Source organism: Dermacentor variabilis, chromosome 7 (assembly GCF_050947875.1).
Source record: "Dermacentor variabilis isolate Ectoservices chromosome 7, ASM5094787v1, whole genome shotgun sequence".
Classification (NCBI taxonomy): Eukaryota; Metazoa; Arthropoda; class Arachnida; order Ixodida; family Ixodidae; genus Dermacentor; species Dermacentor variabilis.
In genome coordinates this window covers 114,043,090-114,060,583 of record NC_134574.1, presented here as the reverse complement: position 1 = coordinate 114,060,583, position 17,494 = coordinate 114,043,090, and the positions used below count along the sequence as shown (strand labels likewise).

Below are 17,494 nucleotides of genomic sequence, written 5' to 3'. Positions count from 1 at the left end.
TGCCAATATTACTTTCTGATTATGAGGCACGCCGTAGTGGAGGACTCCTCCTCCACTACGGCGTGCCATTTCGACCACCTGGGGTTCTTTAACGTGCACCTAAATCTAAGCACACGGGTGTTTTCTCCCCCATCGAAATGCGGCCGCCGTGGCCGGGATTCGATCCCGCTACCTCGTGCTCAGTTGCCCAACACCGTATGCGAGTATAGCCACTGAGCAACCACGGCGGGTGCACGTGTGCGGAAGTGCAGCGTGCATCCTCATTCCTTCTAGACCCACCGCCAGGCGCGAGCGCCTTAATTACTGAACTAAATGAACGTTTAAAATGAAATTGCATGAGAAAAATGCGTAAAGTGCGACTTACACACTATAGATGCAGACATAATAGCCTGGGGAGCTGTTATTCGAACACACGAGAAAGCATAAATCTTTTACGCGGAAACTGAAAGACAGCTTAGGGACGGTCGATCAATTTCTTTTATTCGATTACCTATTAATCATTCATCATTTTAGCCTTTAATCGATTTATCGCTTTTTATGCAGGGGTTTTCATTGATTAAATTATTAATCGAAATTTTTGCCGTGCACATTCCAAAAGATTGAAACATCGTTATCTACTTTCGTAGGACCTATTTTCACGTTTGAGAGGGGGAACAAAGTTTCAAACAGGCGTGCGTAAACATTTGTAAAGTAGAAACATTAACTTAATAAAGATTAAATGTAATTGGGACTAGTGCTTATTGAAAATATAAACAATATATGTTATAAAATGGCACTTAGTGCAGAATTAAATAATATACATGACACTAGAGAATCCCTGCACAGTACAGTTAAACGAGAAATCAGAAACGTGGAAAAAGAAAGGGTGGAAGGTGAAGTCCTTAACGATGTAAGAAACTGCAATATCTACAGGAGAAAAGAAGGATTACAGGTTTAGAAATTTAAATCGCACGCTCCTTTCTACAGAGCGCAGGAATGTCAGTTGGCTGGAATGTTTGGGTGAAACCGACACCTTATTTGAGTGGCCACACAAATGCTCGGACACATACATGCTCGGACACTACAGATTTGCTGGAATCGACATGAACTCCATATCTATGTCAAATACGTGCTCCAAGCCTGCGCGCACTGCGCCACTCCCAATGGACAGAGAGTGGCACGACGATCAACGACTGGGCTGCCATAGCATGCCTTTAATTGCCAGGACACTTCAAGCCTCCGGCTTCGGGCGGGGTAGTGGCGTGTGCCGTGTGGGGAAAGAGAGGGTAAGAGCTCGGCTCGGCATCACTACGCCCCCTACCTCAACCAACCCCTCCCCCCCCCCCCTCGCCTTTTCCCTAGTGATGTCCCTACGTGTCAGTGTTGAATGTGGGATAGAAGCCGTCGAGAAGCTTCGTGTCCACCGAGCGTCCCTCAGAGCGTGGAATGTGCCAAAATTGTGTGTTTATACGGTTACTTTTTGCCAATTAATGTTAGCTAACCGAATTTTTAGGCGTTGACAGCACTAGTAACTTTAGGTTCTCGTAAACACTAGCTGGGACACCGCTCGTGTCGTACTTTATACTGTCAACAACTGTGGTATTTTAAAGTCTTGGACAATATTTAGTTTACTGGTAACCGAAACGGACGTTGCGATGCGATTGTGCAATGCGAGCTACCCCTCCGCAAGTCCAAGCTCTCTCTCCTTGCTTCGACGCAAACCTACAAGCGACATTCCTCTTCTGTATTCTCCCATTGTTGCTGTTGTTACGCTCAATATGTTTGCGCATACCTACAATCAAGTACTGGTCACGAATCGGGTGGTTAGGCGAAACGAGCAAACGAGCAAGAAGAGGGGAATTCGCGAATTGGAAATTGCCGACGACAGAAGTGAAATTCTTCGCTGGATTGACGAGCAGCAACGGAGCCAGCTGTGGAAGAAGACGACGACGCTCCAGCCATTGCTGATGATGATAGTTTTAGCGAACTCAGACGACGACGGCACAGGGTCAACACGAACATCTTTGCTGTGAAACGCCCGTGTACCATGCGTTGGGTTCACGGTACCAAACCCTAGATGGCCAAAATTCAGCGGGAGTCCCTCACTATGGCGTTCCTTATAATCATATCGCGGTTTTGGCACGCAGTAGCCGAGTATTAAACCCACCCAGCACCTGAAAGGGGTTAGCTCAGTGCTCCTCTGTGACGCAGCGGGCGTTATTGCGCATTAGTGCGGCATGAACCAACAACTAGCTATATACACTAACGGACACACGGTGATCTGAGTAGATGCATCTAATAACAGCATAAACAGCACGCAAATACTAAGCTTTCGACGTGTGCCGAAGTAACTATAATAAACATATTCCGAAGCAGTAAACACTTGGGGCAAACAAACCGAACCGACTGCACCAACGTTATCTTTGCTCATGCCCGCTTCGAAATGACCACTTTGAAATGACCATTGTTTAGTACTCGTAATGGTCTGAACTATTTATAACACTTCAGATGAACTATAAATAGACACAAGAAAACACTTGGCGAGGAAGTTCATCGGCGGCCATGCAGTCATGCGCTATTCCGGAAGGCTTTGCTGCTACAAGTGCTTTGCAACAAGGCATCTCCCCAACATAGAATACAAAAAGCCATGGTAATATAGCGCTCTCGGACTAAATATCCTATAATCTGAAAGCCGTAAACTATATAATTAAAACAAAAGAAAATAGTTGGCCTTCCACAAAAGCCAATCCAGGACCCTTAACGGTATTGCTGCTGCTAAGGCCGAGGTACATCTCACTGAACTTCAGACAAGTGCGAACCGTACGCTGCAGTAAATCAGAGCGCGCTTCTACAAAAGGCTAATCTCGGCGGTTGGAGAATAATGCTTAAATACAAAACGAGGTTACGCACTCGATTTAAGTTACATCGAAGCAAGAGCCCCAGCTTGGCTACCATAAGGGTGCTGGCGGAAACAAAGTGGAAGTTCGAAACAAAGGCAAAACAAGAGAAATCAAGAAAAGCAGTACTAAACACTGACAAGACGCAACGTGACTAAAGCAAACAGTAAAAGAGCGTAAGTCTGTCAGTAAGCATTTCGTGCGCAGTGTCTCACTTTACAGTTCCCGCCTCTTGCAAACGGCTCTCCACGAGGAGGTCCACGCACGTCAATCGAGTCTCCGTCTACGCTCGTACGCGCAAGTTCTGTCGGCCGAGACAGATCAGGCGGGACAGGAAAACGCCTGCGCGAACGGATCAAAATTTTTCGCCGCACTGTAGCACACCATGGAGTACTTTTTCTTGAAGGCGTTCGTCCAGCAAGTGCAGTGGCAGAAGGTGGCGAAAAATACTTGTGCGGGGCTATATATGGACAGCCCTTTCAGGCGGAGGTCCGAGGCCTCGTCTCTGAACCGGGTGTACGCCGTGTAGGCGACATCGAGCGCGGATAGATGTGGAAACGTTATCCAGGCTTCGGTGCTGTTTGCACAACACGGGGCGTTCTGGAACGCCCACGTCATCGCCGCAGAGTCCGTCGGATTCATTGAGCCGCTCCCGTTTAAGAGGTGCGCCATAGTGTTGACAGCCCTGAAGATTCCTTCCGCGTAGAGAAACCCGAGGCCAGCGTAGAACACTGCGCTCGTCGCATCGCGGTAGTAAAACGGCGGATGAAGGGCGGCGACAGCGATGGAAATCACGTTCCGCACGGGATTGTACGTGGTCAGCTTCCGCGCCGCAACCGAGAAGACTTCCGAAGCGGCCACGTAGTACTCTCCGCCGGCCGCTATGGCGCTCCGGTTGTACATCTGCCAGCGGCTCCATTCCCACTCGCCGTAGAAGCCACCCTCTCCCAATCGGTACGGTTCGCCGTAGTACTGCTCGAAGCCGCCCGGTCTTCCAAAGTCGTCCTTGGGCCAGATGACAGTGGACATACTTTCGACGACTTCAGCGAGCGCTTGCCTCGTCTCGGCGCTGAGCTTGGAGTACGCGCGCAGTTTCTCGACGGCGACTGACCGGATCTTGTCCAGCCGGCTGGTGATGGCGAACCGCTCGCTCGTCGACAGCATGGCTTTGTTGATGGACGCAAGAAGGGCGTTGTAGGTCGTGTCCACCTGGTCGAAGCAAAGAAGTCGCCCAAAGTACGCACCTTCCGGAATATTCTTTATAGAGACAAGCAGCTTATTGCTTACCGTGGCGCCAACGGACTGCACGAACCACCAGATCGTGTGAAAGAAGATGTCTTGCGCCGTGTACGAGGAGAAAATGGCGCGCGTGGCTTTGATGAGACCATCGTTCGTAGCCAAGACAAGGTCACTGGCGGTGATGTTCGCCCCGACGCCGTACACGGATCGAAGCGCTCTTACCCAGTCGTTCGCGTTCAATTCCCTCACCAGCTTCGGCAGGGTTCTAATTTCCACGAGCCTGGGATGGGAGTTGGGAGCGTTGATCGCGGCCGTTAGCTCACGAAAGACTTGTGCCTGTACGGCGGCGCTTCTATTCTTCAAGAAGATCGCGAAGGACTCAGACAAAGGTCTGAGCTCGAATAGCGTGTTCATGAAGAAGTCCGTATAGATGGAATAACCGTCTTCGTATTTGGATATCGCCTGATGGATAAAGTGCCAGAGTAGCGACGGCGTCGACGGACTCAGGATGATTGCCCGATCTCGCTGAAGAGGCGCCGAAGCCGCCGCCGGGAGCAAGCGGACACGAAACCACAGAGGCAGTGCCCAGACGACGGACAGTTCCAGGATCACCTTCAAGGCTCGGCCGTAGTCTACGATTCTCTCCGTGTCGTTTTGCGTGGGCCAGGCGAAGCTGCGTTCGCTTACGAAGGCTATCATCATCCTCATGGCGTTGTCTCCGTCGGTGGCCATGGTAATACACTTTCCCATCATGCTGAGGGGTCTGTTGATCACGGCCTGCCGGTCGAAGTCGCTGAGGCTCAACTTTTCGATGGTCGCGATCCAATGGAGAACGGCTTGCTCGTTTACGGAGCCATTGACGTGACGATAGGTGTCCGTCCAGCCGGGGCAGATGAAGCCAGCGAAATCTTCGCAAGGCGATGGGCTGCGTCCGGTGTCGATGTTGAGCGCTCGGACGTGCTCGATACAGTCCAGTGTGCTGCACAAGTCATGTTCCTCGCCGTTTACTTTGCGCACTCGGTAGAGAGCGATCAGCATCAAGGTCAGAATGACCACCACGAGCGCCGCGACCGATAGAAGGATTCTGTTTGTCCACGGCTGGACGGCACCCTGTTTCCCAGTCTCAGGCGGCACCTCCAGCAGGTCTTCGAGCCGTGGCTCCTGGCGCCGCAGCGGGTGAAAAGATGATCGAAGAGTTATCAGATTCAAGTCAATATTTTCCCGATAAGGCAGCAATCTATAAGCGGCAAAGAATTCTTTACCTGGGGACACCGAAAACCAATAATATCGCTTTGCAGAGCTTAGCTGTTATCGTCAAACGCGGCGTGGAATGGGACATTTTATGACGGTCACGGGTAATTCAATGTAGCAATGTCATTTCGTAATGCAAACAACATTCTTATGTTTCCTCTTTCTTAAATAGATATTTCTGAAGAGATCATCTATTTCTTAGCCCTTCACAAGATATACTAAATTGTCGTTCCTCGTTCTTAGATAGCTTTGTTAGGTCAACTCTTCTTCCTTACGCTAAACAAGTTTATCAAACATATCGTTACTATGACCTGGCCATTGCTTCAACCAGCGACATTTAGGTATTTCCGAAAAGCAGAATTTTTTGCAGCAATTATGTAAACACTTCAGGCGCATTTCTGCCATCGGCGTTGGCGTCGCTGTGATGTTCCGTATAAAGTCGACGCAGGATAAAATCGTCGCCGCGCGCCGTATGCTGTATGTGCGAGTGAAAGCGTGCGGGGGTGAGCCGGCGATCACCGCTCGATCTCGTGCACGCAACGGCGAAATGCGGGAAGGGAGCGCGTCGCCTTTCGTCGCGCGTAAGGATTTGGGGAGAGGCTAGTGAGGGGGGGGGGGGGCGTTCTACTCCACGCGGCCACCTTATCTTGAAAGCCGTCTGCGACGGGTACAGAGTCCGCCCTGCGCTGTGTTTTCAAGGCGCAGTTCGCGTTGATGCGAGCGGCTACACGAAGGTCAATTCGCTCGCTGCTTCTGCCGCGTTTCCTCACTGCAGCGTTTCGACAGCGAGTTTCCGCGATCATCGAGTGATATGTGCTCATGTTGGTTTGTGCACGCGTGACACGGTGCCTGTTAATTTAGCTATGCTCGCGGACAACTTCCTGTAGCTATGAAGGGGAAGCGACGGGGGCAAAGCGCGCACAAGTGAAAGCGCTCCTGAAAAGAGTCACGCGTTTTAACGCACGTTAGTTTAGACCGGGGAAGACGAAACAAACACCTTTTTAGCAACAGATAAATAATACAGAACACACCACTGAGCATAGAGGTTTACTTATTTCGCGGTTTTTTTTCATTCCGCGTCTAGGGAAACGCGAAACAGTTGCACGTGAAAGTTGCATCGATTCGGCGTCTGTTCGGAGCAACCAAAAACATTGCCAAACGCTGCCGGACTACTTGGCGCGGTAACACTTGTGCTGCAGCCACGCGCCCGTAGCTTTCCCTTCATAGTCACAGAATTTGTCCACGAGTTTAGTATGTCTATGTTTACAAGTTTACACAGACGAGAAAACCGCCATCCTCATACTTCGTGCAGTTGTCCACTACTTTGCTACCGCATTCAACGCTCCGCCTTTCGGGCGATACTGCGGCGTTTTATTTGTATTCACGCCATGCAATCTGCTACCTAGTAGAACCATCAGAAAATGGAGCACCATCTTTTCAGTAACTTACTGTACAACTAACAAAGCGTGGATATGTCTCTTCACTATTCATATTAGTGTACGAATTATAAGTCGCCGGCGACACGGTTTAATCATTCGCGCGAGGCCTCATGGGTGGGAGTGACAGAACGCGTTTCCGTAATCAATTTCGCAGTAGCTCTTCACGAGGGGATCATCACGACGGTTATTCGGCGATGACAAGTGAATTCATCGGTGCCAAGGTCACTACAGTGTGTGGCGGCATGGCGCCGCGCGTAGTCGTTTGAAATATAGGTCTGCACCAACTACGCGTGCGGATTATTGAGGTACAGAAGCAGTAATGTGGCAAGAGTGGAATTTAAAAAGAAAACGATCGAGACATGGCCTCCTTCAACAAAATGAAACGGTTACGTGACACAGGCTCCGCTTTAGGGACACGCCTGACAGGCGCGTGCAGACTGTGTTGTCCCAAATTTCAGTAACATCACGCGCGTGTCCACTCTCATAGATCCCCGTGCCTTTGCTGCGGCTGTCACCTCAATAGAAGGAGCCCGGCACCCGAATATAGAAGAAATCGCAGCTTCGAACGTCAGCCATCTTTGCTGCAAAGGGTTGTCGTCTGCTACTGCTCCCGAGCCTACTTTCGAAAGCCGCCGCTAGGTGGCCATCAGTTGCGCCTTCTATAGGTGGTGCACTAGACGTATAGCGCAGTGACAGCCAGAGCATAGACGAATACTTTAGATCTGTTAAATCATTTTTGTTTACCTTCAAAGCGTTATTTTTATTCGTAATTTTCTCAGAGCAGCACGGTCCCAGCAATTACAGGGTAAGTGGAGCTAATCGTTACCACGTAGCTACAGTGAATTCACAATAGTCATAATAAAACGAGAAATCAGAAGGTTGTTTGAAGCCAAAGCCACGAAATATACACGTACTGACGAAGGAGAGCGCGAAAAACAAGGGACGAGAAAGATACACGACACGAGCGCAGATAAGTGCTCCTTTCGAGTGAGTGAGTGAGTGAGTGAGTGAGTGAGTGAGTGAGTGAGTGAGTGAGTGAGTGAGTGAGTGAGTGAGTGAGTGAGTGAGTGAGTGAGTGAGTGAGTGAGTGAGTGAGTGAGTGAGTGAGTGAGTGAGTGAGTGAGTGAGTGAGTGTCAACATTATTATCGAGAACTTGCGATGGTCGCGAGTGCTCGCGACCATCGAACAAACTCTGTTCATGCGTGTCCTTGCGCGCGTGAACCGCGCTTGGTTATTTAGTTAATGAAATGGTTATCGCAGCGCACGCTGTCCACAAGAGTACGACCCCTTACTTTGTGTAACAGACAAACACTCTGATATCGCTTTCAACGGCTCGCCTTTCGAGCTGAACTGCGACATTTGTTGCATCTACAATTGTTTTGAGACTCCTATCGCTCGACTCGCACAGGTCCCCGCTAAATAGTCGACGCTTTTAAAGACACTATAAGGATAAAGCTGCAGTCCCCTAATTATTTTGGGGAGTGGGCGTAAGATTGGAATCACTTCGACAGGTGCGCATGATTTTTTTTAACATGTCGAACAACCGATACATCAAGGTACTTCGCTATGCGCTTCACAGAGTGTGCTGTCAAGTTCCCTTGCAGGTAAAAAGATACTTCTGTCATATGTATATGTCCAATTAAAATGGTTCTGGGACACCGTAACGCAGTACTTGAACTGTGACTGGACATAAACAGAGCAATTAAAAACACTTCAACTGGAAGTGCTCTGGCTCTCGAAACGCAAGGCAGGTGTAAAGACGGGAACATTTACTACCGCACAAATCGGTTGTCAGCACGCGCTTAACAGGGGCAGCATCGTTCTCACATCGGAATAGAACTATTGTCACGGAAAACACGACAGCAGTGGCGTGGTATCCAGTACCGCAGACCGGTGGCACCACACACGTTCGCGTGCACGTGATCGGTCCACATAAACGCACCCGCTCTGAAAGCCTTCTTGGGCCAGCGTCGATCTCGTGACTGCCACGTGCTAAAGTGAACCCCAGGGTGGCACGGCTCCACGCGGAGCGTGGAGCCTGTGCGGAGACCGTCCTCGCTGACGCCTCCGCGGTACCTGCTGGTTCCTTCGAGGTGGACGGCGCAGGTGCACTTGAGCTCCGTACCGGTATGGCGAGAATACCACCGCTGTCAGGAGCTGCACGGAGCAGGTCATAGTTAGGATAATATAACCAGCTTCTCTTACATATATCATCATCATCAGCAGCAGCAGCAGCAGCAGCAACCCATTTTTGCGTCCACTGCAGGATTAAGGTCTCTCCCGTAGCGAACTCCAATTGCCCCTTTCTTGCGCTAGCGGATTCCAACTTGCAACCGCAACTTTCCTAATTTCATCAATAGAACTAATTTTCTGTGGTCCTCGAATGCGCTTCCCTTCCCTTGGCACCCATTCTGGAACTCTAATGGTCCATAGGTTATCTGCCCTGCGCATTACGTGGCCGAATCAATTTCGTTTTTTTTTTTCGTTATGTCAACTAGAATATTGGCTATCCCCGTGGCTGTCGTTCATGCCACTCTCTTCCTGTCCTGTAACGTTGGGCATAACATTTTCCGTCCCATATTTCTTTGCGCAGTCCTTAACTTGTTTTCGAGCTTGTTGGTCAGTCCCCAAGTTTCGGCCCCATGTGCCCCACCGGTAGAATGCATTGACTGTACACCTTTCTTCTCAATGATAACGGTAAGCTTCCACTCTGGATCTGACAATGTCTGCCGTATGCGCTCGAACCCATTTTTATTCTTCTGTAAATTTCCTTCTCATGAACAGGGTCCCCTGTGAGTAGTTGAGCTAGGTAAACGTACTCGTTCATAGACTCTATAGAGACTGACTGGCTATCCAAAACTATTGTACCCTTGCCCAGCTATTGTTCCTTATCTTTATCTTCTGCATATTAATATTCAACCCCGCTCAAACTCTCTCGGGTAAAGCCCTCAATCATTTGTTGTAATTGATCCCCAGTGTTGTTGGACAGGACAATGTCATCCGCAAAACCCAAGGTTGTTCAGATATTCGCCGTTGACCCTCACTCCTAAATCATCCTAGTCTAATAGGTTAAATACTTCTTCTAAGCATCCAGTGAATAGCATTGGAAATACTGTGTCTCCTTGCCTGACGATTTTCTAGACAGGTAATTTTCGACTTTTATTAGGGAGAACCAAAGTAGCTGCGGAATCTTTGTAGGTATTTATTAATATATTCACGTATGCCTACTCTAATCCTTGATCACACAATGTCTCCTAACTGCTGGTATTTCCACTCTTCATAATCTATGACAGCCATATAAAGAGGTTGATTATACACCGCAGATTTCTCAATTACCTGACTGATCACATGCATGTAATCGATTGTATAATATCCTTTCCTGAAGCAAGCCTGCTCTTGGCTGATTGAAGTGTTTTCCCGATTCTGTTTATATGTATAGTCAAATAGTAAGCCGATAAACAATGACACGAATGATACCATGAGGGAAATTATTTATAGTTCCAAATTAAATTTAAGATGTTATAAATGGAAATCAAAGATAAAAAAACGACTACAGGTGGAATACGTACCCACGTGTTTCCATTACGCGTGCGATGCTTTTATCAACTGATTTACCCCGGCGCCGTTTTCCCATCCTGTCTGGCAGCCTGGGAGTGTTAGCCAGCGTCACCACTCACGGCCATGACAGTGGATGTAGACCACCCTATCTACCACAGGCGTCACGTAGTACGTGAACCCTTTGGCTGAGGGCAACCGGCCAATAAACCCACGTATGCTACCTAAAGGCCTCAAAGCTGCCAGATTCGTTATGAGTTATGTATAGGGTTTCATGGCGCAAAAGCAACTGAGGCTATGATGCGCCAACCACAAGCTGCCAAATTCGAGGCCCTCGAACCCAGTTCAGGCACGCACAACACAGAACGGCTTGGAACGCCAGTGTGCGCTTGCTCGTAAACGCGACGCCTTGTGGTCTCCACGCACAGTGATGAGACCGTATATATACAGTGTAATGGAACCGCGTCAGCTTACGATCGGAAAAAAAAATGTAAGTGGTGTCGACACCAGCTGACATTTACGTAATTTACGTGAATGCCGACCTTTAGGAGTTGTTTCTTGTTGCTGTGTTACCCAGTGTACCCAAGTTGGCGTCAAGAAGATTCATTCAGCACATGCCGAGTGACACATCGGTCCCCATTTTCAGACTGCGCTGTCTTCGAGATCGGCCCCATTCCGTGAAAACTTGCCGAACTTTGTCATCCCCTCCATGCTTGTAAATCGTCGCTAAGCAAGAACAGCCTTCCTCGAAAACATCAAAGAACGCCTCGCTTAAACCTATTCCCGCAGCTTAAGGGACCCGCATAATACTCGTACTTTACGTCTAAAATCACCGCATTCGATTTTCCGGATGGGAAAGGGACTTTTGCGATTATAAAAACTGCACTTGGGAACGCTGCGGTAGGCGTCGCTGCCTACCGCAGCGCCATGAGCAGGCGCGCGCTTGGAGCCGCCCGGGGGGGGAGGAAGAAGATGGAATAAACGCCGAGGATGAGTAATGTCTTCATTTCTGTCGTACTGAATAATATGCACGATATAACATAATTGGCGACGAGGATTTAACAACCCATGTGCTACCGGCTTCCCCTTCATCTGTGCCGTCGTTTGCTGCATATCATCCTCTACGATGAGTATTTCGGGGCTACATCCGCCACCCCCGTTCCTGTCCTCACCTGGAGACCCAGTCATCCCATGGGAGCAATGGATTCAAGCGTTCAAGAACTACATGGTGGCGTCGGGCGCCTCCGACCTACCTGCCTTGCGTCGGAAGGCGATTCTGCTCAACTGCCTGGGCTTGGAAGGACAACGCATCTTCCAGACCCTCACGTCAGAGGACGATCCGCGCTTTTTGGCTTCGAGCGCCACCGGAGGGACGTTGACGACTCCTGCCCCAGATGAGTTTGACTGCGCTGTTGCGACACTTGAAAGTCACTACAAGAGCTCTGTCAATGTCACCGCAGCGCGTCACCGTTTCCGTCGGCGTGCACAAGCCCCAGGTGAGACTGCGCTCGATTACGTCACCGCGCTACGAGGTCTCGTAGGAGCTTGCAACTTCGGTGACTTGGCGGACGACATGATGCGCGACCAGCTTATAGAAAAAACTAATAGCGAATACTTGCGTGAACGTCTTTTACTGGAAGAGTCTCTTACGCTTTCTCGGGCCCTTACCATTGCGAGACAGCATGATCAGGCGACTAGAGAAGCGACAGAATTTGCACGACATGAAGCACAAGTGCATCACGTTGAAAACACAAACACGTCAAATATGCGAGAAAAGCACTGTGGCACGTGCACGTGCTATAAGACGCCAACTGAAAGTCGTCGAGCTCTGAAAGAGCAAGAATGTTATCGTTGTGGCTATTTGGGCCATCTGGCGAATAGCCCTCACTGCAAAGCTAAGACACATAAGTGCCGCAGATGTGGAAAGACTGGCCATCTGGAAAAGGTGTGCAAGTCTTCCGGAAAGTCTGACAAGAAAATTCAGCATGTCACAGAAGGCGACGCAGATACAGCTGACACGGACGATCACATAAGTGTTTGTCACATCTGGAGCCGTAAGAAGGGCATTTATGCAGTGTTGGAAATTGCAGGAATTTCCGTATCGTTCCTGATTGACACTGGATCATCGGTTTCAATCCTAGCCGAAGAACTTTACCGACGTCATTTCGATACTGTATTTCCTCTGACATCAACCTCCGTCCAGCTGCTCGATTATTCTAAGTCGGCCATTCCTATAAAAGGATGTTTCATTGCTCCAGTTTCATTTCATGGCCGATGCGCTTCTGTCCTTCTGTACGTTGTGTCGGGAGGAACAACAATTCTTGGTTTAGATGGCGTCGCGGCTCTGGATATGAAGATTCAAGGGTCACCTCTCAGGTGTCTGCTAATGACGCAAGAAACTCCTGTGCTCCCTCCTGAATTACGTTCCGAGTTCGAGCACTTGTTTGAAAAGCAGCTAGGAACTGTCAAAGGTTTCACTCACAAGGTCAGAGTTCGCGCATCTGTGCAACCAGTGGCCAGCAAACTGAGGCGACTACCACTCGTCATTCGTGAGCAAGTCTCGGCAGAACTACAAAAATTAGAAGCTCAGGACATCATTGAGCGCGTCGATTCTTCAGAGTGGGTCTCGCCAATTGTCGTAGCCAGAAAAAAGGATGGCTCGATTCGCATGTGCGTAGACCTACGAGAGCCAAACAAAGCTATAGTAGTGGACAGTTTTCCCCTGCCACAAACTGAGGAACTTTTGAACAGCTTGGCTGGTGCACAGCGATTCTCCAAGCTAGATTTAGCTTCTGCATACCACCAGTTACCACTAAGTCCAGAGAGTCGTGATCTCACGACGTTTATAACGCACGACGGACTATTTCGCTTTAAGAGGGTGTGCTTCGGACTGGCATCGGCACCGTCAGCGTTTCAGAAGATGATGCACATGATTCTCCAAGGATGCAAATGCGTCTTGTTCTACATTGACGACATAATCGTGTACGGACGCTCCAGAGAGGATCACTTCGTCAATTTGCGCACTGTTTTGAAACGGCTCTCTGACGCTGGTCTCAGGCTCAACTATAAATGTGTTTTTGACGTCACTGAGTTGACTTTCCTGGGCCATGTTGTCAGCGCAAAGGGGTTATTCCCACTGATGTCATCTATCGAGGCGATAACCAAGGCACCATCACCTACAAATATTAATGAACTTCGCTCGCTGCTGGGCCTCGCAGGCTTCTACTCCAAGTTCATCCCGCATTTTTCTGATGTTGTGGAGCCAATGCGTGTTTTGCTTCGAGGAAACGCGCCTTTCGCTTGGACTGCGGCAGCCCAAACCGGCTTGGAGCAGCTGAAAACGTTGATAACATCTTGCGAAGTTCTTCACCTTTTTGATCCTGAGTTACCCGTGTACGTTACAACTGATGCCTCGGGATACGGATTAGGTGCTGTACTGCAGCAGGATAACGGAACATCACTGCAAACTGTCGCGTTCGCCTCACGCACTCTTCAACCGCATGAACGGAAGTACTCCGTCGGTGAACGTGAGGCCCTTGCCTGCGTCTGGGCTTGCGAGCACTGGCACGTTTACCTGTGGGGCCGACCTTTCACCTTGCGGACAGACCACGCTGCTTTGGTTACGCTCCTCTCAACGAAAGGCACAGGTCACCGTCCGTTAAGGATTGCGCGCTGGTCATCACGGTTGCTGTGCTACAACTACACCATGGAATACAGGAAGGGTAGCGAAAATGTCGTGGCTGACGCACTCTCCCGGCTGCCCGTACAGAGTTTCATCCAGGATGCACCCGAAGAAGAATTTATATGTCTCTTGTCCCCAGTAGTTACCATGCAAGAGCTTCAAGAAGCAAGTGCCGCCGATCAGGCTATCTCTCAAGTTAAGCAGTTTCACACTACTTCTTGGCCTGACAAGAAATCCTTGTCAAAAGAGCTGCTACCTTACTTTCACGTGCGATCTGAACTCTCTGTTGTTAGCGACATTCTTTGCCGGGGTGACAGGATTGTCGTGCCTTCCGCTTTGACCCGCCGTCTTATGGATATGGCTCATGAGTCACACCCAGGAATTAGTCGTACCAAAGCTCGTCTTAGGGAGTCATATTGGTGGCCGTGCATGGATAATCACATTGAAGAACTTGTACGCACATGTGTAGCCTGCCAGTCATGTGACAAATCAGCGCGTACATCTGCAGCACCAATGCAACCCGTGACTTTTCCCGAGAAAGCCTGGGACAAAGTTGCTATCGACATTGTGGGACCTTTCACGCAAGCTCCAGCTGACTGTCGATTTGCCATTACGCTTATTGATTATCACAGCAAGTGGCCAGAGGTGACTTTCGTACGCGATGCGACCACGTCTACAGTGACCAAATTCCTACTTGAACTTTTCGCAAGAGAAGGATATCCACGTGGTGTCGTATCCGACCATGGACCGCAATTTTCTTCAGCGAGTTTTGAAGATTTTCTGACAGAGCGCGGAATCGCCCATTACTACTCTTCTGTGTATTACCCGCAAGCTAACGGCTTAGTGGAAAGATTTAACAGGGTATTAAAGTCCTATATTCAATTAGCCCTGTTAGAACGTCGTGAGATAAGAACAGCGATGTTCGATTACCTACAAACATATCGCTGTACGCCTCATGCGACTACTGGTGTTGCACCCGCTATTCTTCTTCATGGACGCCAACCTCGCACCAGACTTGACATTGTGGGATTTCCTGACAGATGTTTCACCGATGACCCTTCAAAAGCACTACAGCAGTTGAGAGAGCGCATCAAGAACAAGCAACTGACGTCGAAGCGCTACACCGATCAAAAACGCGATGCCAAGGAACCCAACTTCGCCGTGGGTGACTACGTGCGGGTTAAATTACCTGCAGTTCATGGGAAGTTATCTTCACAGTTTTCTGCGCCCAAGAAAATTATTGGAAAGCGCGGACCCGCCTCTTACCTATTGGAGGATGGGCGGGTGTGCAATGCTTCCAAATTAGCGGCCGTTCACCCTGAAGCTATCAGCAGAATGAAATTAGGTACCACTGCTGTCATGACCTGGTCACCGGCATCCGATCACTCAACTAGTGCGGCTGTAAGCAATTCATCACAACCTGGCACATCAAGCGCAGATAAGGCACCCCTGATTCCTGAACCACCTGCTGCAGGGCGCACGCAAAAAGCTTCAGGTAATTTGCCAAGTTGCGAAGAGCGCGTGAGGAGAAGCGCCCGCAACAAGAAGACACCAAAGAAGCTGCATGATTACATCAGGAAGTAACGGACAATTTTTTTTTTCTTTCACGAGGGGATATGTTATATAAGGCGTCGCTGCCTACCGCAGCGCCATGAGCAGGCGCGCGCTTGGAGCCGCCCGGGGGGGAGGAAGAAGATGGAATAAACGCCGAGGATGAGTAATGTCTTCATTTCTGTCGTACTGAATAATATGCACGATATAACAATCCCCTCCATGCTTGTAAATCGTCGCTAAGCAAGAACAGCCTTCCTCTAAAACATCAAAGAACGCCTCGCTTAAACCTATTCCCGCAGCTTAAGGGACCCGCATAATACTTGTACTTTACGTCTAAAATCACCGCATTCGATTTTCCGGATGGGAAAGGGACTTTTGCGATTATAAAAACTGCACTTGGGAACATTATGCGGATCTTACTTACTCGGGAATTTGTTCAAGTGAAGCTTTCCTTGGTGTCCTTTCCGCACCCTCATTCTCTCGCGGGATCCACGTGTGCTCTTAGCCGTCGTTATAGCGACACATCGAAAAAGGTCCGCTTTCGCCACGCTGATGTAAAGTCCTTGCACTCCGCGGCCCACCTACCAATCGGTGCAGATAGCCCACGTGCAATTATTGCACATCTGAAAGCTCCCATTGTACGTGTATCTAACTTTTTTCTCTAGGCCTAAAGCTCACCTCCTGGCACCGGGCCTCCGTGGAGCGGTCTTCCGTAGGTGCCTCCGGAGTGCGGTCTCCACCCGAACGAGACAGGAGCATCGACAGTCGCGGCCATATCCGTAGTCGACTCGGCGGGTTCTTCCTTCGACGTCGTCGACACAGACGTCGCTTGACTCGGCGTCGTTTCACTGAGGTTCACTGGGCCTTCGCCCAGCCTCTGCTCGCCAGGCTGCTGGGGGACGCGATCAGTCGCAGCCGCATCAGTAGCGGAAGCAGCTACGAACGGTGCCATTTCGGGTTCCTGGTCGTCGGGTAAGTGCGGAAAGACGACTGCCGACGTACCGCGGTGCTTCCGACCAGCCTGGCGACGCCGCGAGATCGAGGACGGTTCTTGGGACGGCGACTCGTTAGGCTTGGGCGGAGCGACAAGCGAGCTAGACCGCCTTCGGCGCAGTCGCGACGGCTTGGCGACCTGCTGCGCTGTTCGGGTAAGGTTGCTCGTTCGCGAAGCTTGGTCCGAGTCGCGGTCGCTGGAGTGACCAGCGCCGTCTAGCTCGAAGTCGCTGGCGGCAGCCGGCGGATGCTCGCGCCGAGAGTCCTTCTTCGGACCTCTTACGCGACCTTGGCGAGAGGCCTTCTTGGACATGGTCGCTGCTCGGAGTACGTCGAGTTTATCGGCACGATGGATTCCCCTTCGCTTCCTCTTCTTAATGCACGCGGAGGACGCGCGACGGAACGCGCTTCGCCAGAAACGCCGTGACTTCGTCTCCTTCATCAGTGATGCAGAAACGAGAACGCTATTTAGCATTGCGAATAGCATTCTTTGCCTACTTTTAACACGGTTTCTTCTAATTTATTTTAATAATACAATTTAGTATTTAGTACTATCATTTAATAATTTATCTGTATTATTTAATTTATTTTATTTATAATTTATTTTATTCAAGCTTCTTTTAACGCATGCTTGGCCTATATTTTAAGAAGCTTCAATTACCGCTAACCAACTTCATAATCTTAATCTCTCCTTAAATATTTGCCAGGAAATTGTAAATGACGTGGCCAGTTATATGGCTCATTGCCACCCTACTAATTCTCCCTATGTAGCAAACTAGACTAACCTCCCTGCCTTCTTCCCTTCTCTCTCTCTCTCTCTCTCTCTCTCTCTCTTTCTCTCCCTATGATATACGACAAGAGCGATTGAGAACACCATTATTCAGAACCATTTACGGAAATCAAA

At 49.6% G+C, this 17,494-nt stretch overlaps 1 protein-coding gene across 1 annotated transcript; it reads right to left on the bottom strand.

Annotated features, from left to right (window-relative positions):
- Positions 1-2,417: 2,417 nt before the first annotated feature.
- Positions 2,418-16,903, bottom strand: LOC142588800 (uncharacterized). Its single transcript, XM_075700619.1, has 4 exons — positions 16,276-16,903; positions 11,615-11,770; positions 8,749-8,963; positions 2,418-5,276 (listed from the first exon to the last, which is right to left on the bottom strand). Exons 1-4 carry the CDS (start codon positions 16,901-16,903, stop codon positions 3,198-3,200), a joined length of 3,078 nt encoding a protein of 1,025 aa, XP_075556734.1. The 3' UTR covers positions 2,418-3,197.
- Positions 16,904-17,494: the final 591 nt, after the last annotated feature.

Coding starts and splice junctions, on each gene's coding strand:
- LOC142588800 (XM_075700619.1), bottom strand. CDS start 16,903: ATGTCCAAGAAGGCCTCTCGCCAAGGTCGCGTAAGAGGTCCGAAGAAG. Junction 8,964..11,614: donor CGCCTTCCGACGCAAGGCAG/GTAGGTCGGAGG, acceptor TGCTCCGTGCAG/CTCCTGACAGCGGTGGTATT. Junction 5,277..8,748: donor CAAGAAGGCTTTCAGAGCGG/GTGCGTTTATGT, acceptor CTGCGGCGCCAG/GAGCCACGGCTCGAAGACCT.